Source organism: Diadema antillarum, unplaced genomic scaffold, assembly GCF_040938485.1.
Source record: "Diadema antillarum isolate AM-2024a unplaced genomic scaffold, OU_Dant_1.0 scf00000095, whole genome shotgun sequence".
In the NCBI taxonomy this organism is placed as follows: domain Eukaryota; kingdom Metazoa; phylum Echinodermata; class Echinoidea; order Diadematoida; family Diadematidae; genus Diadema; species Diadema antillarum.
In genome coordinates, this window is record NW_027270984.1 from 2,801,166 (window position 1) to 2,829,035 (window position 27,870).

The following is a 27,870-nucleotide window of genomic DNA, read 5'->3' on the forward strand; positions in this document are numbered from 1 at the left end:
AGGTTACAATTTAGCATTTAATGAAGCGAGGGCGCCCATCACGTAATTGGATCGATCTCGAAGTTTTTCCGTCACAAGGTTTGCAATATTGTAGTTGCGTCATGCAAGGAAACTTCAACATAAAGATAGATAAGGAGTGTTCAAATCATAGAGATAGATATCACCAAAGAGGCAATGATTTCACTATCATATACTAGACCGGTAGCTCGCAAAGGTATACGCTCCCAAATAAAAGTGCGTTGCGATGAGATAGACACGCCTCGTATTCATTTCACTGCTGTCCCATCAATTCGAAGGTTAAATAGGGATGTGAAGTCTGATTTTTATAGGTGAATGATTATGTTTTTGCATTTAAATGGCTATCACATTTACATATGTGTATATGTACGGTTAAGTTATCTACTGAGTATTTGAAACACCTCGCATCCTTTCTTGATTGATGAAGTACTAATGTGAGTTTTTGATTAAGAATACGCATATCTTAATTATGTTATTGCTCTTATTCTGAACTCAATGTAGCTACATGTATTACTTCAGTAGCCAATTGAATACTATTAAATATTGTCAGTTAGTGAACTAGTTTTTTATTTTAATATTGGTATATCCTCCATAACTGCATTTAATGGAACCTAAGAAGCCACTTTTCCAAACTTATGAATTGATTGATGACTAATGAAAGTGTTGACTTATATGTATGCTTGCTGTATTAAATAGTTTCATGTGTGTGCCATTATCACTTTTAGCTTAAACTCACTGCAACTGCACATTGCTAACAGTACTGTCACCACTATCTGTCATCACCTACCCTTCGTTTTCTTTTCTCCCAGTTACAACCATCTTTTTTAGGCTATCCCAGTTGGTTCTGTCTTTTTTGATTTTATATCCTTTTCACATAATCATTACCTACACACTCAGTATTCCTTAGGATCTTCTTCAACTAGCTGTGCGTTATTCAGGTCCTCAGAGCACGAACCTACTCTAATCTTGTAGACTGGTTCATGTACATGTAGATTTATTATGTATGTGTAATGGTTGACTTGATGTGGATGTCTACTGGGGTCTAGGGCAATTACCCCCTGGGCAATTACCCCGCACCCTTCCCCTGGCCCTAATCCTAATCCTAATCCTGAACCTAATCCTATCCCTAACTCAAACTCCCAACTCTAACCCTAACCCTAACCCTAATCGTTACTCTAAGCTTACCACTAACCAGTATTTAGCCGGGGGGTAATTGCCCTCTCGGGGTAATTGCCCGGATACGGTCTACTGACATGGAAAGAACTGAAACTGAAACTGAATTTTAACAATGTTACTAATTTTAGCAACGGCGTCAGATGTCCAGAACAGCGGATCGATTTCATGAAGTCCGCCCTCTATAGTTCAAGAGCCTCTATAGTTCTGACACCCTCAGGCCCATTCGTGGGTTCTGGTGAAGAGCGATCACTTCAAAATTTCCTGTTTACATCAAATTAGTCGTGTGTGAAGCAGGTGAGTGGCCGTGCGAAATTTCCCTCCTTGTGTGATTTCTTTCAAGCCGTGCTCAGACTGATTCATCATGCTCGCTGGATATTCAGAGTACAATAGAAAAGTGAATGAGGAATGATGGTACATGGCAACTGCTATAGCCTGAGAAACGGAAGAGTAACATTCCATGCTCGATTAAGATTAACGTCGTCAATCTGTTATTCTGACATCCCCCGTGGTAAGGGGTGATGATAATAGTTTGAAATACTAAAAGAAAGAAAACTGGAAAAATACAAATATCCAGCTCTAAAGAAAAAAAAATGAATGAAACAGGGACGGGGGGTTGAGAAGAACAACATTTCCTGTACAACGCTCGCAAACAAGACACCTGTTGCAAGACAGTTTTAAAGGAAACTGACGGCCTAGAATGTTATTCACTTCTTCAGGACAAAATATGATGATGGCTTAGAGCACTAGCAGGTAGTGACCTAGATTTAAGAAGTGTCTTTTAAAACTGAATTATAGCTTGATAATCTTCAAGTCTCAAAGAACAATGGTATATGTAAGAATCGAAGGAAGCGTATGGAACATCATTATGGAATTACAATAGGTTTAGGCTGTCAAGCATCACATCTGCCACCTGACTATCTGGGTACTTGATTTTGTTTCGTTTTTATCATGTTTTTAACCTAAACCGTATTCTTAAACATCAGTGTATTTTACTGCTGTTTATTAGTGTACAGCTTTTGTGTCCTGCTTTTCTGTCTCTCTCTCCACCCCCTTTCTCTCTCTGTGTTTCTCTCACCCTGTGTGTGTGTGTGTGTGTGTGTGTGTCTGCGTGTATGTGTGTACGTCTGTGTGTGCGTGCGTGTTTGATGTCACAACATGTGTCGCCGTGGTTATCTGAGCTGCCATCCTATCGAGTATTAAAATTTCATCGTTGGCCAAGTTAGGAGTCAGGGTCGTTATAAGGTGATGGACGCGGTCAGGATGGTGCCCGTTGGCATGATGATTCAATTCGACCCTCAACTTTGGCCTCTTCCTCGTCCTCCTCCTCGTCTTCCTCCTCCTCCTTCTCCTTCTCCTCCTTCTTCTCCCATGCCCACCGCCCGAGGGGTGGATGACATCAAAGTTGTGCTGCATCACTTTAGGGGTAACTCCACGCTCTTGGAAGCTTTCCCGATAGTACCAAATTTCATCTGAAGATTGCAATTTGTATCACCACAATGCTAGTGATTTTTTTTTTCCGAACCCGTCAGTAGGTAAGAAATAGTGATTTTTTTTTCCCACGAACCCGTCAGTAGGCAAGAAATTAGAGAAATTAAAGCGTTTCTTAAATGTTCTCATACCCCAACTATTGAAAGCCAAAATAATGTATCTTGAGTCACATATTTTGGTCGGCTGCCGAAGTACTACTGTAGTACATAGCGACCACGGACAGGAACGGACAATTTCAGTGTATTGACCTCAGAACATTTGGGTAGTAAGGAGGACGTTGTTTTTTTGAAGATCATCAATGTAAAAAACTGTGTTTTTTTGTCAAGTAAGAGAGAAAAAATGTGCTTCAGCATTCCACATCTATTGCACAAAATATCTTAAGTCATTTTGTATCATAAGACAGCATTAGAGTCGTTTCGGGTTTTTTTATCATGATCATCCCTTGTGGGTATTTTTGTTTTGTTTTGTTGTTGCTGGTGGTGGTGGTGGTGGTGGTATTGTTTGTGTGTGTGTGTGTGTGTGTGTGTGTGTGTGTGTGTGTGTGTGTGTGTGTGTGTGTGTGTGTGTGTGTGTGTGTGTGTGTGTGTGTGTGTGTGTGTGTGTGTTTGTGTGTGTTGGCGGATAGACAGTGATACAGGAGTTACTGCTGATAGGTGCTCTTTTACTTTGAGCTTTCATGTTTGATACTTCCGAGCTTCGCATCACGAGACTTGATGCATTCTTTTCAACATTTAGATTGGTTTCTTCAAGAATTACACGTTTTGCCGGTAATCTCCCATTATATTCGACGAAATATACAAAGCCGTCATACAAAGGCGAACGAATTATCGAAGTAGGATCTCGAGTCACCTGGAGCAAATGTCATTATCTTTCCACCGATATTTTGAGGGTATAAGGGAAAAGAGGAGAAAATGGAGTGATGTTGACGCGAACAAGGAGGAGACGGGGTTGATCTCCTTTACCTCGCTCCTCAGGAGCAGATGTCTACCCCTGGATGGAGAAAACATCAAAGTGTGATGCCGCTTCCTGAATACATCTTGCACAGACTACTGGAGATTTCTTAGCCGTGAGGCAATGGCGATACTTTTCAAACACTTGTTTACACGTAGTATACCTGCAACAAATCTCCCACGCAGCGATTAAAAAAAAAAGGGGGGGGGAAGAAAGAAGTAGGTGGCTAAAAAGCGTGTTTTAACTTTTTTCTCTATCTTATGAATACTATATCAAATACGTTTATATGATTATATCACGGTTCGACATTTATTCCTTTTTCTGGTGGCCGTTTGGGCCTCTAAAGTATCTTTAAACGTGAAATTTTGGTGGCTCGAAAAAAACAACAACCCAGAAATGTAGTGGCCCGAAATAAGTGGAAACAGAACAATCAATCCGAGTTGATCTCAAGTTATTGATCCTTGATCAAGGTGAAGCAAACAATACGCAAAGTGCGAAAAATAGAGGGATCCACTGAAAAGATAAGTACTCTTATACCCAGGTATATTTGTATAGCTATACATGTATATAATGTATGCGTAGATATACATGTATACATGAATGTAAGTATATGCGTGCGTTAGTTAATATTCATAATTATAATACTATACACATTTATGCTCCCGCAGGTATACCGTGATGGTAAACATTATCAGATTGAGGAACTTTTTTTTTTCCCAAGTCGCACCCTGCCTCTCGTGTTTTTTTTTTTTTTTTGTTTTTTTTTGCGCTGCGCTTTTAAGATTCGACTTGAATGTATGGAGATGGAACAAAATTGACAGAGTCATTAAAAATCTTCCAGTCGAGACCTGCGAAATCGGAGAAGGAGCCGAAGAGTGTTTGTGGCGATGCGTCCATTAGCAGCAAATTTTAAGGAGGACCTTCGGAACACTTTCCACGCGGTAATGGGGCTAAATGAGAAAAACGCACACCTTGCGGTATAAGGGGGACTGCTGTGACTTAAGTCATTTGCGTGATAATAGGTTTTCATAAAACGTTAATCTCGCAGCTCTTCACAGATGCCTCCTACGTTGGCGTCACTCTGACCTTTACGTTGTCTCGCCGATCCTCGGGTATAGGAAGTCGCAAAAACAACAACAGCAACGAAAACCTAATATTTTAAAAGTAAACTCTAAGCACAAAAGGTCAGGAGTCATCACCACCTGTAGAATGTAGGGAAAAAAATCGCGTTCATTTACTTGCCTCAGTGAAAATAACGTGTCATTTATAGCTGTTTCGTTTTTGTTATATTATTCAGTGAATCTATGATTATAATGACAAATAAAGAAGGGAAACAGAATCTCATTTCCCATGAAAAATTTCAACGCATTTCAATGTCAAAGACCACGTTCAACGTACATCCAATCGCTCAATAGAATAAAACAGAGACAAACAAAACAAAAACTTACTGTCTACATCACTAATAAGTTGTTTATTTCTAATGAAAGAAACTGTGGGAGGAGGGGGAGGGGGTATCACACTGAGCCGCGAATACTTAAAAACTTTGCGATTTTTGGACACGCAAACTTTCCTAAGGAACGTTGGCAAACTTATAAATACATAATCACGCGAGACAAATTAAGGACATGATTGTATGATTTGAAATAAAACACCACGAAATAATATCGAAATAGCTTTCCATTCGATTACAGCCATAATTCTTATAAAAAAGCATAAAAGTCAGCCAAGGTGACAAAATACCGTGTAGGGCGCAGTTCCTATGGGGTCTGCTTTGGTTGTTGTTGTTGTTGTTGTTAGGACAACAGGTCCCCGCGCCTGAGCGAGCCAAGCGTGCGGCATAAAGTTTAATGAAGAAAATAAGCGAACAAATGTGGCAATGCGAGTGTGTCGTCTTCAATACATAAGAGGAATACACTATACCGAAGGAATGAATATAAATTGAACGAACTCGCAAAATGAAAGCGAATGAATAAACCAATCAATCAATCAATCAATCAATCAAAATAACTGAATTAGATCTGACTAGTACCTGCATGAATGAAGGAAGTTATATAAATGAATGTATGATGAACCCGCAGTCGTAATGATGCATGCTCGTTTCACTCTTATGCCTCACTGCTTTATACGTGAACCGAATATGAGCCAGGCACACAGGTATCAAATCTCGGTGATATTATCATATCCTGGGGGTAACATGGTTGAGGTGAACACGAAGAGAGAGTTATTTATGCACATCGCCTCCATCCATTCTTTACCGACACTCGGCAAGAAACCTGTGAAGAAACTGGGCTGGTTTCTGGTATTTGGGAGTGATTTTATGCGAGAAGAAGTAAACAGGCTGAGAAAGAGATTAATAGAACAATATTGACATAGAAGATATATAGCAAGATAGAGAGAGAAATATACATATATAGATTATGTATATATATAGAGAGAGAGTTTATATATATACATATATATATATATATATATATATAGCAAGATAGAGAGAAATATACATATATATATATGTATATATATAGAGAGAGAGTTTATATATATATATATATTACTCATTATAAGCATGATAATAGATGAGAAACAGACAGGGGAAAGGAGAGAGGAATTTGGGGACTGAAAAGGTGACCATAAAAATTAAAACCTTTTTTTATCTTGTGAAAAACAGGATCGTTAGAGACGGTCTTAATTTTCAGCCTTTGATTGTACTGCAAATTTTGGTTCACACGCAGCACCAGGAAAAATTCATGTTGCTGTCCAACTCACACCGTGCCATAATGAAGTTGACGCGAGGAACTATAATTCCATTCGTAGGTTCTACTTCAACAACAAACAAGCAAGAAATCAGACAAAAAGGACACACGATGGCAGGGAGGTGGAAGAACTCTTCCACCTCCCTGGACTTACGTACACAATACACTTACACACACAAACACACACTTACACACACAAAGAGAGAGAGAGAGAGAGAAAGAGAGACAGACAGACAGACAGACAGAGAGACAGAGAGAGAGAGGGAGAGAGAGAGACGGACAGAGAATTTGAACATTATGTCCTAAATGTCAATTTGTTCCATTAACTTCATCGGTCGTGAAAGAATATATTCGAAGGAGGCAGCTACGTGTGCACAAGTTTAGAAAAAAAAAGGCAGTGATGGGACTTAAGAGAGGGATACGCATATTTTTTGAAATGGGACGAATTTGACATCACCCTCTTTAAGTTCGTCTGATGATTATTTTGATTGCTAGGTTGATAAACATTTAAATGAGGCTTTTTTTTGGTTCAATTTTATGATAACAATCACAAATATAAAACATGATGTTTACGTACCAATTGGGTAGCGTTGCTGACTCCAAATGAATTTGGTCTGCAGTTATTAGAATCTCTGACTTCCAGATATCGCCTTCGGTCATAAGATATACATTTCTTTTGCATTCTTGATCCTTAAATTTGTGCGTCAAAGTCCAAATGTTGCGCCGCTTATAGAAAGGTTTCTGTGTACAAACAATATTGCTTGCATTTTTACAGGGCAGTTTCGTCAATGTTTTTGCTACATGTCCTGCTTTTGATTTAGCCTATCTGTGTATACCTATCTTTGCACTGCTATGATTACAATTTTTGACTAAATTATGATATGATAACTGGACAACTGACAGACTAATGCAATATTCACATATTGCCATTTTAAAATCATAGTATCTTTCCAGGAAACCGATCTAATCGAAAGTGGAATATCACGCGTGTACCACCGTCAAAAAAGAGAAAGCACATAACTGAAGAAGAAGTAAAGAGAAGTGTGGTTCTTCTAGTTCATTACATTATTAGGTCTTAGAAATACCTCCCGTGGAAAAAAAGAAGAAAAAATACATATTCCAACACTTTAGCTCGAAGGCTTTTCATATGTATCCATTCCTCACGATCCATATTTTCTTTCACCCATTACGTCTTGAGTTTTTTTTTTTTTTTTTTTTGAGGGGGGGGGGGGGGTGACCGGCAACTGTAGCATCCACCTAACGAAAGATTTTGCTGTCGCTATTGTTGTGCTTCATTTTCAGCTACTATACTGAATATTCATATTTGCTCGCAAGGGAATCCCTCCTCGAATATAACGGCGAATCTGATCCCTGTAAAATATGAGGGAAAACACGTAGAACGCTTGAAATGCGTGGCATTTCCTCCCTCCCAGCTCACGGGGATTCGGCAGTCAAGAAGGACACGGACGGAGGAAGAGTGTGCGGGGGAGGGGAGGGGAAGTGGTAGTGGTGGTGGGGGGGGGGGTGAGTTGTAGAAACAAATTGCTTGGTGAGATTTCATGGTGTTTGGATGTGAGAATGATACGCATGAGCTGGCTGAGTGACAATCGTTTCGTCGGGATAGGATGCAGAATTGTTTCTCAATCGTCTCATATAAAAGAAGGGGAGATCGAGTGCGGAGGATAAGCAGGGGGGATAGGAAAATATCTCCAGCGTCGAGAAGAAAGGGATCGTTTTTCATCGCGTTTCAAATTGCCGACTCGGATCCGGTGATGGGATTTGAAAACTGGGAGTGATTTAGTGCAAATAAAGAGAGAGAGAGAGAGAGATAGGGAGAGAGAGAGGGAGAGAGAGAGCTAAAGATAGAGAAATACAGAGAGAGAGAGAGATGGAGAGAAAAAGGGAGAGGGAGAGACAGAAGGAGAGGGGAAAAATGAGGAGTAAAAGAAAGCAAGATGATACAAGTAAGTCAGCACTAAGAGAAAAGTCATATGATGAACGGAGGAAAAAGCATATAATTACATTCATATAATGCATATGTATATGATTATTTACATATATATTTGCATATATATTGGTGTATATATTATGATATACATATATATACATACATACATATACATATACATATATAAACATATAAAAATAGATAGTTATATACTACATACATGCGTGCACTAGTATACAGCATTATTAAGATGTACATGCTCATTCTGAGTCTTCACTTTCATGTCTGCGTAAGATGTTGAAGAACCGAAGAGAAACATTGTACCGAATGTGTATACCTGATGAAAATATATTGCTGTCTTTTCTTAATGTACCGCATTCACATTATGCATTCTACTTAGTAAAACTACACACAAACACACACACACACACACACACACATATATATATATATATATATATATATATATATATATATATATATATATATATTCTATCCTCGCTGGTGCAAAGTAATTACACGTGGCATTATGCTAGCTGGTGAAGGTTTGTATCGAAAGGTGCATTGAAGGAGGAGAATAATCTCTCTGCATACTGATATCTTTCTCTACCTCAGAATGTAGCCCTTGGCTATTTCATATACTGCGAGTCTGAATAAATGATCCGCGCTTTACAGTGAAATATTCCGTACCTGTCAGCTCTCCTACAGAGTACTGTGAGTAAGCCAGGACAGGTTAAATCTATACTCATATACGTGATATATTTTGTTTTAGTTTTTTTTTTTCCAGGTACGCATAAACCTAAAAGGAAAGAAGCAACGTGTGTCTTTACTTTTTTGCATATAATTTGTGATATATGTGTATCTGCGTCTGTGTGTGTGCGTGCGTGCATGTGTATGTATATGTGTGTTTTATATATGTTTGTATGTATGTATGGATATATAACGGTGTATGTGAGTGTGTGTCTGTGTGTCTGTGTGTCTGTGAATGACTATCACTATATTAATCAAGTGTATAGAAGTACCTAAATGACAATAGGACGTATGGCTGTGTGCAGGGTGTGTATTTGGTATTTGTGATTTATCTGTATGTGTTTTGTGTGTATGTGTATGTTTGTGTTCAGGTAGTCGCTTTAGTAGATTACATGAAATTCGGACAAAGGTAATAGGCCTTGAAAATATCAAACTTTCAACAAATAATCGCTCGAGCCCCTCCTTTCAATCGACACTGTTTTTCAGTGTAAACTAATTCCTTTTTATTGTTATACTTCATCAATTTAGGTATGCTACGTTTTCACCCAAGGCGCAGGCAGAAACACTTAATTTTTCCATCCATTATGACCGTTCACCCACCCAGGCCCAGAAATGACATTTCTGTAGGTTTGTGCTATATCTTTTATCATAACATCATAATTATGACAAGATGATACTTTTCTATTAAAGCAACATGCCCAAAGGACTTGTCGGGTTAATTGAGAAAAAAAGAAAAATTATTTTAGCAAAAGCGCGCTAAGACGAAAAAAAAAAAGGAGAAAAGAAACATGATTGAATTTTTGAGACCGAGGCAAAATGCGTTAAATTAATTGCGAAGGAGTGTCATGAATCGATCGTGCATCAAATTGAAACGCTTAGTTTTCTGTCTCCTTTGATGCACATCCCTATGGGTGAGTTGTCACAGGTGTAGAGCCTACGGGCTCCAGCTCTGGTCAGTGACGTCATACTAGTATCCGCGCGCGCACGTCTAGGTTCTTCTTTTTTTTTCGAATTCCCTATCTCATCCTGCAAACGCTCCAACCAATTTGTAACATCTTGCTCTGATGCCCTCCTCCTCATCCTCCATCCGTCCGTCTCCTCTCCTTTACACACACTCACATACACTAACACACACACACACAGACAGGCATACACACACTCAAATCTGCTATCGATTTTGCCTCTCCAGCCATGCTACCACCTGGGTAGACCCGGGCACAAATCGATGTCATCCTCCTCGATTAAAGGTCATCATTCAGGGGGCTAAAACGATTACGGGTTGCCCTGGCGTAAGATGTTATTTCGTTTCTAAGAAACTCCCCCCCCCCCCTTCCTCCTCCTTTTCCTCCTCCTCCCCCCCCCCCTCCCCTTTCTCTCTTTCCATCCTTTTTTCTCTATGTTTTTCCTTAGTATCGACATTCGTTGTTCGTTTACGCTTCGGGATGACTCGGCGGTGTGGCTCCTTCATCCAAAATGGGTCAAGAGAAAGTGACGGAGCTGCACAGTATCTGTCTTTGAGTTTCGTGTTTGTAAAGAAAGTACTCAAGGGAAAAGGGGATATCTCATTTCGGGTTTCCATACATTCATTGATTTTACGATGCCAACAAGTGCGTATGGAAAGAGGAAAACGAGTGGGTACAAAAAAAAAAAAGAAGAGAAAAAGACAGACAGACAGACATAGATGGGGAGACAGGAAGAAGAAAAGGAATAGCTGTACTGGAAGAAGAAGATATCAACTCTGAACGTGTCTCTGCAATCAGTTTCATTTTGTCTATGCCTAATTTCCGTCTCCTCCATATCTTCGTACTCTTTGACCCTAGCCTTATAGCGTGCTGTATGAAACCACAAGCAGTATCTTTTCTTATCCCAACCCTTCATTTCTTCCTTCATGTGCTGCTCTGATAGTCAAAAACATAACATGAGTTTAATCTTTGACAAACTTTTCACTTTGTAGTTTGGTTTCCTCGTCCGACTGTTGCACGACTTCTCTCTTCTTCGGGACTCGATAAGTTCTGCCGATCAATATTCATATTCACCACACTGAAGTCTTCTGCATCTCTCTTTTTTTTTGGCGGGAAACAAAACAAGGCAAAAATTGTGTGGACGTCACTCGCAAGACAGGGCGAGGCGCTGCTCGGGCCAGAAGAGTGCAGAGGATGTTTGAGATGTGTGCCAAGGTCGGAAATGGAGTGCTTTTAGCGTCTGGACTTTGTGTGTGATTGTCTTTCCTTGTGTGTTATGTGTGTCTGGGGATATCGGGAACCGGGACATCTATAGATCGCGCCACTATACCCCAACATCAGCTATCGTCAAGGGGGCTGTCACGTGACACTGAGGCAGTATCATGATGATCTTTGGGCCAGTTGGAGGGGGTGTAGGAGAGGGTGAACTTGAGCCGCCAAGTGTCCTCCTGTGTGCTTATCGCCATCCTTTCTCCCCAACATACAGAAAAAAAAGAAAGAAAAGTGCCAACGGGACATTACGTTTTTTTATTTTTCGCACATATAGCGCCTTCGTACTTTTGCATGTCCTACTTAGCGACGCCGCGTATAGCCGCCTTGAATCCCCTGTACAGATACGAGATACCCAGAGAACAAAATTTTACATATTGCTGCACGTTTTAAAAATATGAGTTTGCTTTACCGTCAGGAAACCAACATGAGTTCTGCGTTTTTCTGCTGCTTTTGGGATTGTTAATTGCTATTACGGTGATGCTCCTTGAATCAGTATCAGCATGTTCATCGTTTCGACCATTCATCATTATTTGTCTCCATCATCCACGGCAATGATAATATAAATTCTTTGTTGTCAAAATTGATATCATTGTATAGATTTCCGACATCTGTATATTTGTTGTTGTTTTCCCTATTCATTTTGCCTTGATGGTACATCACCTCCTCTGAATCACGCTGTGTTCGTGGTTGACATAACCGTTTCGTGAAAAACGGGACTCATCGAAATTACAAATTGTCAATGTTTATGTTCGACAGATATTACAGAATGACTGAATTCTCTCAAGTTCAGATTAACTCAATAAAAATTGAACATAGAGTCTCTCTGGGTTTGTTTGTTTGTTGTTGTTTTTTTATAAAGAAGCAAACGGTTTTCCCCGGATTATACACGATAATGAGATTGATATTATCACAATGTTCCATAATATTCTCTCGAATACAACGCAATTTCACAAGTTAGTTGAATAATGCCTGCGATAGACGCGATAGAATAAACACCATCTCGTGATAGTGAACCATTGCAACATTCTCCCAAGAGAGAGCAATTTTGTATAGATTAAATAAGAGATACAAAACGATGCAACGATGATATCTTCAGCGCAGTCTTTACAATAAAGTTTGCACACTGTGATACGATGATTAAAACCGCGAGCCACCAATGTTTTCCAAGATGCACGGACTTGTGGAAAAACATTCTCTGGTTGAACACAAGTGCCCGTGTGGACTTGAAATTAAAGGAAATAAAATAAATGAAATGAGATGAAAAATGATTTGCGACGCATATCTGAAATGTGATTTTATAGGGCAGTATTGTATAGGGCGGCAGTGCGTAAGTATATTGCGTACAAACTGCTTGAAAAAACAGGCACGAACGACACGAACGAAGTGTTCTCCAAGCCGGGAGCTTTGGGTGAATGCGGCGAAACTCGCTTCCACGGAAACTTCCATGTAGGGGTATGCGCTCTCAATGTTTTTTTTTTTATTTTTGTTTTGTTTGTTTGTTTGTTTGTGGGTTTTTTTTTCTATTTGTCATTGTGTACCCGAGGGGCCCACATCCTACAAGCTTTGTCTTTTTAGTGGGTCCCTCCATTTTTCGATGTTCGCGTATTGTTATTTCGTCTTTATCACTTCAGTTCTCATGACAACGTATTACTACTGCAACTGTACAAGGTTCCACAATTGTATTCTTCTCAGTTTACTTTGTTTTGCTTACGCAACCTTATTCTCTGTTACCAAGGAAAGTGAAATGTCTAGGGTAAAATGGGGTAACTGGGACACTGGGGCAAGTGGGACACTTACGGATAATGGGTACGTACATTGTAATAGGAGAAGGCATTAGTGGAGTAAAAGTTTTCGTACGAACAAACAGTTATGTAGAAACAAAATGGGTGCCTTCATTGTGATAGAAATTAGAATTATCAGAGCTAAAATCAAAAATCCTGAACATCCCACAGCCTCACTCCAAGATTTTGCGGCATAGCTATTTTATGAGCAACAGTGGATAAGATGTGGTCGTGTTTGGTGTCCTTTTTGGTTAAAAAAGCGTATTTTATTGTCGTGACTGAAAGACTGTACGTATCTAGGCGTTCAACAAAACGTAAGTAGATTTTTACTATCTTTATTAGTTTAATTTCGGGCATTTTCTCGTCAGATGAAACATTGATCGATAGCATGTTGACAGCGACGTCATCATCGAGATGATAGAGGTTCTTGTCAGTGCTTTGTTAGTATTCAGACTCATTTTAGTCTTTTTTTCCCTTCAAAATATGTCATTGACAATTCACAGGTCCGAAAACTCCTGAAAAGACTCATTTTAATCTTAAGAAGATTATTTTTAAGTAGAAAATGATAATTTTGTGGACTGCATTACTCATGGAAATTTCATCTTGTTGGCATGTATGAGATCATTCCTTGATGTTAGGGCGGTAAATTTGAAAATCGAAATAATGCACACGCAACTGAAATTGATTTTAAAACTATTTATCGTGTTTATGGTGCTACTTTTTCCCCAAAACTTCTTGTAGGGAACTATTTATGCAATTAACTATCAAAATGGGGGGGGGATGTTACATTCCTTCAATTGCAGCATTAAAGCATTTCCTGTTCCACTAGCTCCATGGGGTTGGGGTAAGTGGAACGCACGTAAAATGAATGGACATTGGTGACTTTATCAGTTCCGCGTACTTTCACCTTTCTCATTTTGTGTAGACAATTATATGCGTATAGTGCTGTCCCACTTACCCCAATACGTCGGGGCAAGTGGGACAATGGAGTAGTTATGATTAAAGTGTAATCTTGAACTTAATTATGAATAATGTTTACCCAAAACAATATCACATATTCGTATTGTGTTAATGGTCAAACTGTGATGCTTGAACATTTCCTGGCACATTTCATTTGTTAGTGATTTACAAATAAAGTCTTAAGTGTCCCACTTACCCCACTTTACCCTATGTTCTTTTCGAAAAATGAAATGAAATTGAATTGAATTGAACTGAATTGAATTGAATTGAATTGAATTGAATTGAATTGAATTGAATTCAATTGAATTGAATTCAATTGAATTTAATTGAATTGAACGTACCTTAACAAGCCCTTGTAGTATTACACATGAGTAAAAAAATACGTTTAGGGAGGTGGTAAGTTCTGATAAAAACCATTCCGAACCCTTCCGATTGGACATTCACTATGTTCCCCCCCCCCCCGCGCCAATTGTCACGATGATATCTTGTTTTAAGGGAAGCGGCTTTACTTTTGACACTGCTCCGAGGAAGAGCTCTTCCCATATATAATCCTGGCATCGCCAAGTACTATTTTTTTTTTCTTCAAAGATGTAACATATAAGGGACGCACACATTTTGAGTAAACCATATTTCCCAAGGACAAATCTATCAAAACGTTCTCTCTCTTCTTTTTTTTTTATAAGGGGACATTCAAGTTTTTTAGAAATATGGATTATAATCATGGCTGGGGTACCCAGTAGTCTTAGCAGACAAGATCATGATTGCATATAAGATGAAAGTTTTGCCTCACCGAACACATACACCGTGATGGATGTCATCGATGTACACTTGATTACAGTGTATTAACATGGCAACCTTCGACTGACCACCGGCACTATAGCGTATTAAAGGCGATTCTCCAGGAACATTACGTCTGATGGGTCCAGTGCCAGACTGGCAATTAAAGTGGAAGTAATTGTGAAGAAGGCGGGGAAAAAAGTCTCACAGACCATAATAATTATAGGCAAGAAACGGCATTTTGTGCGAAACAGGCCGATCGTTTTGCACGTTTTCTTGATAGTCTTGAAGAGAGATTTCTCAATGCAGGATAGCATACTGTTTCCAATTTGAATTGAGTAAGAACAAGAGAAAGACTTCTATGCCTAGTTGCAAAATATTTTGTGATTGGTTGAATTGTCATCATGTGATATTCATTTTTTTTTCATTCTAGAGGACAGTAAGTCACTATACTCTCTATAAACATAGATTGTCGAGGGCAGGTTTAATGTTATTAATACATTCTTATTACACAACAAACGGTGCAGATTTTGCCATGCACAATTTTATACTACATTTTGCACTTCGAATGCAGAATTAGCGTTTATAAAATTCATTTCAAAATTCGAAAACCGATGTCCGAGGTACATTAGACAGCACTTATCGATTATGCGTGCAGTGCATACAATATGACATTGTGAATAGCATGTCCTTATGCATTAAAGCGAACATACACTTATCATATTATGAAGAAAATCTATACAAGTAAATTTTATTTTTACCTGAAATAAATGTTATGAGAATTGTAAACCATACAATTTTTGGACATAATCAGTAGTGGATCCAGAGGGGGTGCAACGGACGCACGCCCCCTCTTTATTTTCTGTTAAAACAAAAGAAATAAAAAGAATAAATTGGAGGGGGCGTGCTCCCCCCCCCCCCTCTAATTTTGTACAGGCGCCTCCCCTTTACGGAATTCCTGGATCCGCCCCTAATGATCAAGTTGACTCTTGTTTACACACAAAAAAATGAAATAGTGGTAGGCCTACAGGACTTTAAAAAAAAAGATGGATATTGCCACCATCATACAGTAAAAGTAGACATTTTCGCGCGAGTAATTTTTCGAGCTAAGATGGATAAAGGTAGGTTTCGTTTGTTTTTAATTCCGCGGAATCAAGACATCAACTGTTCTTCTTCTCGCGCTAGTTTCTTGTTGCGCGAAAATTTCGACACCACTTTTACAGTAATTATATAGCTTGCACTTGGGAAAGGATTGCAGCTGGGTATTGGGTGCTATTGTGAGTGCAGTGCATGTAGGTTTTGTTAATCAATATCATATTTGCGTGTATCTCCTTACAAGAATACACTGGTAAGACGATAACATGATGAATGAGCCAATACCCCTTTTTTTTCTTCCCTCCTTTCGACGGAACATATCCGTTCCTTCTACGAAGGATAATGGTTAACGAGAGAGATGACAAAACTATCTCCAGATAATATAAATCAGCAGCAAATTGCCTCCGCATCTGACCGAAGGGCTGAGAAATCTTTGACTTCTTATTATATTCTCCTCTGGCGACGGAGATGAGAGGAGAAAAAATGGGGGGGGGGGGGAATCCACTTTGCGGAATGGAATCCTAATGATGTCATTTTGTGCGCAGTCTCGTATCACTCAAAATTCTTGGAGTACAGTATACTTCACCCCTCAGCTTCAGAGGTCTCACGCCTGTAAATCGAATGGACCTTAGCGGGCAGTGTCAACTTGTGACAAAGGTACCAAAATAAATCGGTTGAAATTTGCTTTTATTATTATTATTAGTAGTAGTAGTAGTATTAGTATTATTATTATTATTATTATCATCATCATCATCATCATTATATTATCATTACTATAACCCTGCTGGAAAGAACACAGTGTGAACACAGAGTGAACACAGTGTGAAATCTCTTCACACTGTTAAATTCGAGCGTTTTAACAAAGCGAAGACAATGCGTGTCATCAATTCACAGTGTGAAACAAACAATTACAATGTGAACACTGTGAAAAACCACACCACAGTGTGAAATCATCTTCACACGGTTAAACGGTTAAATTCGAGCGTTTTCACATAGTCGAGTATGTGAACACACAGTGAACACGCACTGTGGGACGCTGTGTTCTTTCCAGATGCAGTAGGGTATTGTTGTTGTTACTACCCTTATGGAAAGAACACAGTTTTACCACACTATGTAACACAGTGTGCAACACAGTGTGGCACACAGTGTCGAACACAGTGTGGAACACAATGTGTAACACAGTGTCGAACACATGTGTTTAATGTGTGCGTAATATGTGATTTTGGGACGTGTGGTAACATTGTGTATTTACCACGGTGTGAAACACAGCGTCACCACACTGTGCAACATAGCGTTACCACATGGTCCAAAACACATATTAAAAACACTGTGAATTAAACCACAGTGTCACACACTATGACCACAGGGTTATAACCACATAGTCCATTACACTGTGGTAGTCACCACATAATCCATCACACTATGGTATTCACCACATAGTCTACCACACTGTGGCAGTCAACACATAGTCCTCCACACTATGGTATTCACCACATAGTCTACCACACTGTGGCAGTCACCACATAGTCCACCACAGTACAATGTGGTAATCACCACATAGTCATCAAATATATCAAATACCACATAGTCATCAGGTCTATCAATATTTGTAATGCATGAAGGCACGGTTACTGAGTAGATAACACTGTTATTGAATATGAAATTACCTTTTCATAACAAAATTTATGGCATTGGTATAACATAACATTATTAGACAATAGTTCAAAGGAAATCCCATCACAAATACTTCGAATTTAGAAGTATTTTATGAATTTTCTCAAATTTAGGTTGCTTTTTATAAATATTCATGAGCTATGCAATGTCTGTACCACAGGAATACCACAGGAATACCACAGTGTTACCACAGATTCATGATTCGCAGCATAACTCACCTATTAATGAGATTCTGGAATATGCATTTTGTTTTGTTTTTGCTTTTTTTATATTCCAGTTGGTACTACTGTGTGGTACTGCTGTGTGGTATTGTCCTGTGATAGTCATGTGGTATAGCATGTCACGAAAAAAAAACCCCACAAGAACATCCTGTGACATTTTTTCTGTAATTAAAGTGTACAAGAAAGCAGTTGTAAACACAGTTTGTATCCATACTACTGAATATTCTCGGCACACTACCAGAATAAATTATTGTGTACAAGTAACAGGCAATGAAGGGACATTTGTACATGATTTTGTGGTTTCGGAAGATGATAGTGATGCCTCTGCTCTCATTAAGTATGTAGAGCATGTGGCCCATTTGTAAAGAATAGAGACAGGGAGAGCCATGCTGATCCTGTACACATCAGAGTAGTGAAACGTGTGACAAATAGATTGTATGCAATACCTCCTGGTGAAATCTTAGGAAAGCGTGTGATTTATGAGAGAAACAGGGAAGTTATAACATGTCACTTTTTGTTCTCTTTCCACAACTACAGATACTCCTAGTGTTATATCATTTCTAGTGTTTGATGTTATGCATCCGTAAACAGTATTAACACAACACTAAGTGCATGATTTATTCATCTGAAGGTTGTTAAATGATATGTATAGGTCATATTCTCACATTAAATGAATCTGTTGTTCCATTCCAGTATTTGAAATTTGAAAGGTTTCAACTGAAATTAGGAAAATAAATAAGTATATAACATTTGCAACTACCGTGTACGTAAATGATGTTGTATTTTGTCCAGCTTTAAGTTATTGGTTTATTACTTTATTGGATAATCAGACCAGTTAAGTGGCTTTACAAACTTGATAAAAATCTCTGGGGAGTACATGTAGTGATGAGGTATATTCTTTTAATTTGATACATACATGTACATTTATCAATAAACTACAATACTTGAATCCTTTCACCAAACTGGTAAAATGCTCCCCCCCCCCCCCACAAAACCAGAAATTGCCTGGTTTTACAAGGATTAACATGCCATGTGGTAGTACAAGATCTGAAATCCCCTACTGACAATACTAAAGCAAAGTTCAATATACACCACAATGCGGTAAACATGAGTCGTTGTGTGTCAAAGAACTAGATGTTTAAAAAAAAATAGTTTGAGCTTTTGATTGTGAATAACTGAAAACCCATGAAAATATAACTTTCCACAAATTTACACATTAGGTAGCTAATACAGGCATACGATTTTGTTGTATGTTGTTCCCTGCAATATTTTGAAACAGTACACAACAAAATTGTGCGTTATTCAGCGGCTACCTTCTGTGTAAATCTGAGGAAGTTTAATTTTCATTATTTTTTAGTTATTCAAAATAAAAAATGTAGTGTTTTTCCTTAGTATGTGGATATTATAGTGCTAAATCAATGATATGAAATCCCACTGTGTAACAACATTATGGACACAGGAGTACACATAAATAAACCACACTGAGTGTTCAGTATGCCAAGTATGTGGAGATGATGCAGGTGAATGATCTGGAACCCACAAAGTGACAACACCGAGCACAGGGTTTACACATAGTTCAGTATATACCACACTGTGGTAAGCACAAGTCACAGTGTAGCGGCAGAAGTGTGATTTTTCCTCTGTATTTGACTTATAATGCCTACACTCATTCAGAATAATGAGATGTCAGTAGAGGAGATCTGATATGTATATAGTTCAAATATATTCATAGAGAAACGCAGGTCATAAGGGTTATGACAGAGGTCAAAAGAGGACTAACCGTGTCAAGATGACGAATCACTAAGGGGAATCTGCCCGACCCAGTGCACTTAGCACCACTGTCGGCACTGTTTCAAGTAGTTTCACTTCTAGAAATCTGGTTTTTGATATAATTTGTATAGAGAAAAGGGAGAATTGGTTTTAAACAGGCAAAACTTTTGACACTTCTTCACTGTGCAACTATCGGTGATAGAAGGCAGTCAGAATCAACGAAGCAGTGGAGGCTGCAAAATACAGTATGGGACTGTATGGCAACAATTGACTGGGGTTCTCAAACAGTTGGTAAGTTGAGATAGAAGCTTAATACTTGTTATTTCAGCCAATAGTCAATGATTGTCCCGATTCAATTGTGATATAAGAAGAAATGTTTGTTGTCATCATCATTTGGTATAACTAAAGGTGTGTACAGTTGTACAGTTGTAGTAGTAAAGCTTTACAGCAATTTGTATGTCAAAATCTCAGTTATTTGAAGGAGATTCACACACACACACACATAATTTCATGCATTGTTATGACTGTATTATGCAATGATTATAAACACTTTGTTCGTGTTACCTAGACAGGTAGTTTATATAATGATTTGTAGAAGGTTATGAAGTGAACCCTTCAGAATGATGAAGTTATAAGACTTTGTCCGATTACATTGTAAATATCATTCAGTTCAAGTACAATTGTATTATGTTTATGTTCATTGATTACTGTACTATAATCAATTATTGTTTATTAGTAATATTAGTCAAGTATAAACAAGGTGAGCTATGACGACACTTATGTACCATTTGCAGTAGGCATTTACAGTGTAATTAAAGTGTATTATACATGTATTCCTTTGTTACAGTAAACCACTTCACCCATGAGACACTTTCAAGACACTTTCAGGACACTTCTCTACGACACTACACTTCATCACATCACTTCATCCCACGTTTGAATCTTAAGTTCACGTCGTGATACACATTGGTGTATTTATGTTCAGTTGTGATTCTTCAAGGAATGTTTTGATGAATCGATCATTAAATCAGGACAGGCCTGGATTATTGATTCAAGCAAACGAGTTGGACAGTGTTTCATTATTTTCTCGACGACTGGACGTGTGCCGGTGATGCAACAGTGCGTTTACAAGAACGAATCCCACCCAATGTAGTGAAGCTACATTTGAGTTTACAACTTGTTTGGATTTCAGTTTACAAGCCGTAGTACTTTGAACTAAAGTTTTCAACTGGCTTTGAACGCTTACAACTAAGATGGAACAATCTAACCCTGTTGATACAACAATGGAGCAAGTGACAGCGCTGAAACGGTCTTGCATCGGTCACCTAGGAAACCTCACAAGGAGGTATAAAGAGTTGGAGCAGCTCTTTGTGAATTATGAAAATCAGGATGCCGTGCAACACAAATATGATCAGCTGAAAGGAATGTTTCTTCTTTATGAGAACAAGTACCATCAATACATTGCTTTGCTTAGTGGAGATGAATTACAGGACGCTATGCAGCAGTTTGAGTCGTACAAGCTTAATAAAGAGGAGTTCCAGAAGCGGCTGTCTGGCTGGATGGAGGAAGCGACGAAACAGCAGAATGGTGGAGACGACGACGACGAAGGGCGCCGATCTGTGAGGTCGATCCAATCAGCTCGTTCCATCCGCACTGCGAGTTCGACAACGAGTAGTATGAAGCTCCGCGAGGCCAGGGCAAAGCAGAGGCTCATGCAGCAGAAGCTTGAACAGCTAAGGGAAAGGCAGAAACTGGATAGAGAAAGGCTCGATCTGGAAGCGCGCATGGCCGAGATGGACATTGTTAATGAGAAGGAAAATGCCGACCTGGAAGCTGAATTCTGGGCACAAGAAATTGCAGACGAAGGCAATTCAGCTAACATCGCTGCAGAGAGAGACGTAGAATTTGGTAACGTAGAAGTACAATTACCTAACAATCAAGTAGTACATGAAAATGTTCGTGCCGAGAGTGAGATGTACAAGAAGACTCTCGATAGCAAGAAACCAGGTGATGAAACTGTTTCTACAACACAATTGTGTAATATGTTGATGTTGAGTATGAATATGCCCAAACCAGATATGATAACATTCGATGGCGATCCAATCAAATATTGGAATTTCATGAACAGCTTTGACATCAATGTAGCAAGTAAGATCTCAGATGATCGCATGAAATTGATGTATCTTGTACAATTTTGTGAAGGTAAAGCTAAGGAGAGCATTGAGTGTTGTGTGTTGATGGACCCTCACATGGGTTACATGAAAGCCAGGGAGATACTGGCAGAGCAATACGGGCAACCACACGTGATCACGAATGCATTGATGAGAGAAGTGTTGGATAGAAACCAAATTCGGCCAAACGATGGAGCCAAGCTCGTGGAGCTTGCTCGTCAAATGCGCAAGTGTGAAATAACCTTGACACAAATGGGTCACGCGGCAAACTTGAACAGTAGTGAAACTCTGTTGAAGATACAGCAAATTCTCCCAGTTCACATGCAAGTGGACTGGGCAAAGCGTGCTCAGACAATGCTACGATCACGTGTGGAACCCAATTTCTCTCACATGACGGGGTTCATAGAACAGCATTCACAGGTAGCAAGCAATGTCTATGGCCAGAACATAGGTAAGTCCACGAGAGACGTTAGTCAAGCAAAGAAAGGTGGAAGGTCTTCTAGTGGTACTAAGAGACTGACTTCCTTCTCCACTCAAGGCTGCGGAGAGAGCCAGCCAACGAAAGAAAACACAGAGCGGCCTAGACGTAAATGCCCATTGTGTTCACAGGACCATGATCTGTTCAAGTGCAAGGACTTCCTGGCCAAGACGCAGAAGGAAAGGCTGCGAGAGGTGAGGAGGAAACGATTGTGTGACAACTGCCTGAAGCCGTCTCACATTGCGAGTGAATGCAGGTCTTCACAAAGGTGTAAAAATGATGGCTGCGGCATGAAACATCACACCCTCCTTCACTTTCAACTGGACAGTAGCAGTGTCAGTAACCAAACTGGGGCCGGCGCCAGCAATAATAACCCTCAACCTCAGGGTACGAATCTCTCAACAATAAAACAAGGCAAAGTGTGTCTTCGGGTGCTCCCAGTCAAGGTACACGGAAATGGGAAAGAAGTGACCACCTGTGCGCTTCTTGACCAGGGAAGTGATGTCACCCTGTGCGATGAGAGGCTGGTGAAGGAGCTAGGACTCAAAGGGTCGGCAAAGGAGCTAGAGCTAACAACAATCAACCAACAGAATCACAAATCAATGAGTGTTGAAGTCGACATGACTGTTACTGGAATTGGGAAAACTGAAATCATCCAACTTGACTCAGTTTGGACGGTCAAAAAATTACCAATATCGGAGAGTAGCATGCCGCATGCCGAGGATGTTGAGAGATGGCCACATCTCAAGGGGATAGAACTCCCAAACATGGAAAACAATGAGGTCATGCTGCTAATTGGTGGTGACGTCCCAGAAGCGTTCTGGGTAATGGAAGAACGGCGCGGAGGAAGAAAAGATCCATACACCATAAGGTCACCACTGGGTTGGACCTTGATCGGACCTACCAACAATATGAAGAGGAAAACTGACTTCAAGGTGAATTTCGTCCATAACAAAGATGAGCAACTTCAGCAGCAGGTGGAGCGATTTTGGTACATGGACTTTGGGGGATCCACACTTGGTGCCAAGGTGGGAGAGTCCCTCGAAGACAAGCGAGCGAGATCTAAAATGGACCAATCCATCACCAAGGTCGATGGCCACTATCAGCTGGGTCTTCCATGGAGGCATGAAGATCCATGCTTACCAGACAACCTCACACAAGCAGAGGCACGGCTGCAATATCTCAAAAGGAGATTAAAGAGGGATCCCCAGCTCCACCAAAGGTACACAGCTACCATGGAGGGATACTTGGATAAGGGTTATGCCAAAGAAGTGGAAAAGACGGCCCAAGGAGAGCCACATGATGGAGACTCGCGGAACGATAGAACCAATAAGACTTGGTACTTGCCTCACCATCCGGTACTTCATCCAAGAAAGCCAGACAAAACACGGGTGGTATTCGACTGCGCAGCGCAGTACAAGGGCATATCACTCAACAGTCAACTCTTGCAGGGACCAGATTACACCAATAGCCTAGTTGGTGTGCTGACAAGGTTCCGGCAAGAGAAGATAGCCTTAGTCGCCGACATAGAAGCCATGTTTCACCAGGTAAGAGTGACGCCAGAAGACTGTGAAGCGCTTCGATTCATGTGGTGGCCTGGTGGAGACTACACTAAGGAGCCGAAACACTACAAGATACTCGTCCACCTGTTTGGTGCCACCTCATCCCCCAGTTGTGCGGGTTATGCCCTACGCAAGACAGCAGAAGACAATCAAACAGACGAAAATGAGGCTGCTGTCAAGGCCGTACAAGAAAATTTCTATGTCGATGACTGTTTGACATCAGTTGGCACTAGGGAAGAAGCAGTGAAACTATGCGCCGACCTGCGAGAGTTGCTCTCGAAGGGAGGATTTCGACTCACCAAATGGGTGAGTAATGATCATGATGTTCTCCAGACTATCCCTGTATCTGAAAGATCAACCTCAATTCTAGATCTGCATCTCGATGACATGCCTGTTGAACGCACATTAGGAGTACTGTGGAATGTTGGAACTGATCAATTTGGCTTCAGAGTGTCTGTTAAGGACAAGCCAGCAACCAGGCGTGGAATTCTCTCGATCACAAGCTCCCTGTATGATCCACTCGGATTTGCAGCACCATTCATCTTGGTAGCCAAGATCCTGCTGCAAGACATCTGTGCGAAAGGTCTAGGATGGGATGAGGAAGTAGGAGATTCTGAATGCATGCGATGGCAGCAGTGGCTGGAAGAGTTGCCCCAGCTGGAGCGCATCACCATAGACAGATGTCTAAAACCAACGTCGGAGGTCAGTCAGTACGAACTTCATGCATTTTGTGATGCATCTATGCGTGGATATGCTGCATCAGTGTATCTCCGCACTACTTCTACTGATGGAAGCATCAAGTGCACCTTCGTCATAGGAAAGACCAGACTGTGTCCATTGAAGACGATGACAATACCGCGACTAGAATTGTCGGCGGCAGTACTGGCATGTTCATTGATGGAAGTGGTCAAAGCAGAACTCAAGCTACCGATTTCGACCACTACTTACTGGACAGACTCTACTTCAGTTTTGAAGTACATACGCAATGAGAGTAGAAGATTCCACACATTCGTTGCGAATCGTATCACAAAGATCCAAAGTGTATCTGACCCATCTGAATGGCGTCACGTGGACACCAAGTCAAATCCGGCTGACGATGGATCAAGAGGACTACAAGCCAGAGAGATGACAAGTGACTGTAGATGGATATGCGGTCCAGAATTCCTACAGAAACCCCAAGAATGCTGGCCACAACCTCCAATTGACTTGGGTGAAAACGATGACCTGGCAGCAAGCGGAGAAGTTCTCAACGACCCAGAAGTCAAAAAGGGTCTAGTAAACCTGACAACTGCTGATCCTGTACAGAAGCTCACAGAACGGTACTCCACATGGAATGGCCTGAAGAGAGGCGTAGCGTGGATACTGCGGTACAAGGAATATCTGAGAATGCGGGTGTCAGGAAACCCACTGGCAAGACAGATGAGACACGACCTCACAGCGAAGGAGCTGGAAGTTGCAGAGCTTGAAATTGTCAAGCACGTTCAAAGGCATGCTTTCCCTGAGGAGATGAGAGTCAGGAGCAAGGCAGACTCTGTCAAACTCCAGCGGTCAAGTCGTCTTGCAAAACTGAATCCCATTGTGCATGATGGGGTGTTGAGAGTGGGAGGGAGACTCGCAAAGGCTCCACTCTCAGATGATGTGAAGCATCCACTGATATTACCACACGATCATCATGTGACAAACTTGTTAGTCTCACATTTCCATGAGGAAGTAGGCCACTCAGGGGCGGGAATGACTTGGACAGCCTTGAGGGAGAAATTCTGGATACTTCGCGGAGGAGCAACGGTACGTAAGGTGATCGGGAACTGCTTCAAATGCAAAAGGCGAAACTCCCCAAGAGGAGAACAGTTTATGGCCGATCTACCACGAGAAAGAGTGACCCCGAACGCCCCACCTTTCACCAATACGGGAGTGGATTTCTTTGGGCCGTTTCAGGTCAAGAGAGGAAGAAGCCAGGTGAAGCGATACGGATGTATATTTACCTGCTTGGCGTCGAGAGCAGTACATCTCGAAGTAGCCCACTCATTGGACACGGACTCATTTATAAACGCTCTGAGGAGGTTTATCAATAGGCGAGGACGTCCAAAGAAAATCCACAGTGACAACGGTACCAACTTCAAGTGCGGGTATCGCGAGCTCAAAGAAAGTCTCACACAACTAAACTCCCAGAAGGTCGGAAGGTTTCTGACACAAAAGGGCATAGAATGGGAATTCAACCCCCCAGGAGCCAGCCATATGGGGGTAGTCTAGGAGAGGGTCATACGGGCTGTGAGAAGAATCCTGTCAGGCCTTCTTAAAGAACAGTTGGTAACAGATGAGGTACTCACCACGTTGATGACGGAGGTTGAAGCCATCTTGAATGCCCGGCCACTCACCCAATTGAGTATGGACTCGAACGACGATGAGCCACTTACACCAAACCATCTGCTTCTGTTGCGCCAGAACCCCTCCCTTCCACCAGGAGCTTTCTCGAAGGAGGACAGTTACCATCGGAGGAGATGGCGTCAGGTCCAGCACTTGGCAGATCAATTCTGGAAGCGATGGGTAAAGGAATACTTGCCGCTCCTACAAGTTCGCCAAAGATGGGCAAAACCCAAAAGGAACTTCGCCATTGGTGACTTAGTGCTGTTGGCAGATGACAGCAGCTCTCGTGGACACTGGCCCATGGGCAAAGTTGTGTCCACCTACCCGGACAAAAATGGTCTAGTCAGGCAAGTGGAGGTTAGAGTCGGCGCAAAACACTACCGACGTCCTATTTCGAAGCTCTGCCTGCTTGAAGCAAATGAGCAATAAGAATAATATGTGATTCTGCAATTATCACAGCAGAGACTGCCGTGATACGTAGCTTCAGTGAAGGCTTTTGATTGTTACATTTGTTGTTTGATTTTCAGTGCATAACATGGTACATTCATTAGGCAATATGTTTGTGCTTATTTGATTCAAGTTGATTGTAATCTTAAACTTTGCCGCTAGAATTAGTATTCATGAGAATGAGCAACTGGAAGAAGTTAGCTCATTGGGGCCGGTTATGTAGCGGCAGAAGTGTGATTTTTCCTCTGTATTTGACTTATAATGCCTACACTCATTCAGAATAATGAGATGTCAGTAGAGGAGATCTGATATGTATATAGTTCAAATATATTCATAGAGAAACGCAGGTCATAAGGGTTATGACAGAGGTCAAAAGAGGACTAACCGTGTCAAGATGACGAATCACTAAGGGGAATCTGCCCGACCCAGTGCACTTAGCACCACTGTCGGCACTGTTTCAAGTAGTTTCACTTCTAGAAATCTGGTTTTTGATATAATTTGTATAGAGAAAAGGGAGAATTGGTTTTAAACAGGCAAAACTTTTGACACTTCTTCACTGTGCAACTATCGGTGATAGAAGGCAGTCAGAATCAACGAAGCAGTGGAGGCTGCAAAATACAGTATGGGACTGTATGGCAACAATTGACTGGGGTTCTCAAACAGTTGGTAAGTTGAGATAGAAGCTTAATACTTGTTATTTCAGCCACACATCAATGATTGTCCCGATTCAATTGTGATATAAGAAGAAATGTTTGTTGTCATCATCATTTGGTATAACTAAAGGTGTGTACAGTTGTACAGTTGTAGTAGTAAAGCTTTACAGCAATTTGTATGTCAAAATCTCAGTTATTTGAAGGAGATTCACACACACACACACATAATTTCATGCATTGTTATGACTGTATTATGCAATGATTATAAACACTTTGTTCGTGTTACCTAGACAGGTAGTTTATATAATGATTTGTAGAAGGTTATGAAGTGAACCCTTCAGAATGATGAAGTTATAAGACTTTGTCCGATTACATTGTAAATATCATTCAGTTCAAGTACAATTGTATTATGTTTATGTTCATTGATTACTGTACTATAATCAATTATTGTTTATTAGTAATATTAGTCAAGTATAAACAAGGTGAGCTATGACGACACTTATGTACCATTTGCAGTAGGCATTTACAGTGTAATTAAAGTGTATTATACATGTATTCCTTTGTTACAGTAAACCACTTCACCCATGAGACACTTTCAAGAC

At 40.5% G+C, this 27,870-nt stretch overlaps 1 protein-coding gene across 1 annotated transcript; it reads left to right on the forward strand.

Annotated features, from left to right (window-relative positions):
• Positions 1-20,876: 20,876 nt before the first annotated feature.
• On the forward strand, positions 20,877-26,054 carry LOC139718522 (uncharacterized). Its single transcript, XM_071629995.1, has one exon. The coding sequence runs from the start codon at positions 20,877-20,879 to the stop codon at positions 26,052-26,054; it is 5,178 nt and encodes a 1,725-aa protein (XP_071486096.1).
• Positions 26,055-27,870: the final 1,816 nt, after the last annotated feature.

Excerpts from the sequence above, each read along its gene's own strand:
- LOC139718522 (XM_071629995.1), top strand. The coding sequence starts at position 20,877 with ATGGAGCAAGTGACAGCGCTGAAACGGTCTTGCATCGGTCACCTAGGA.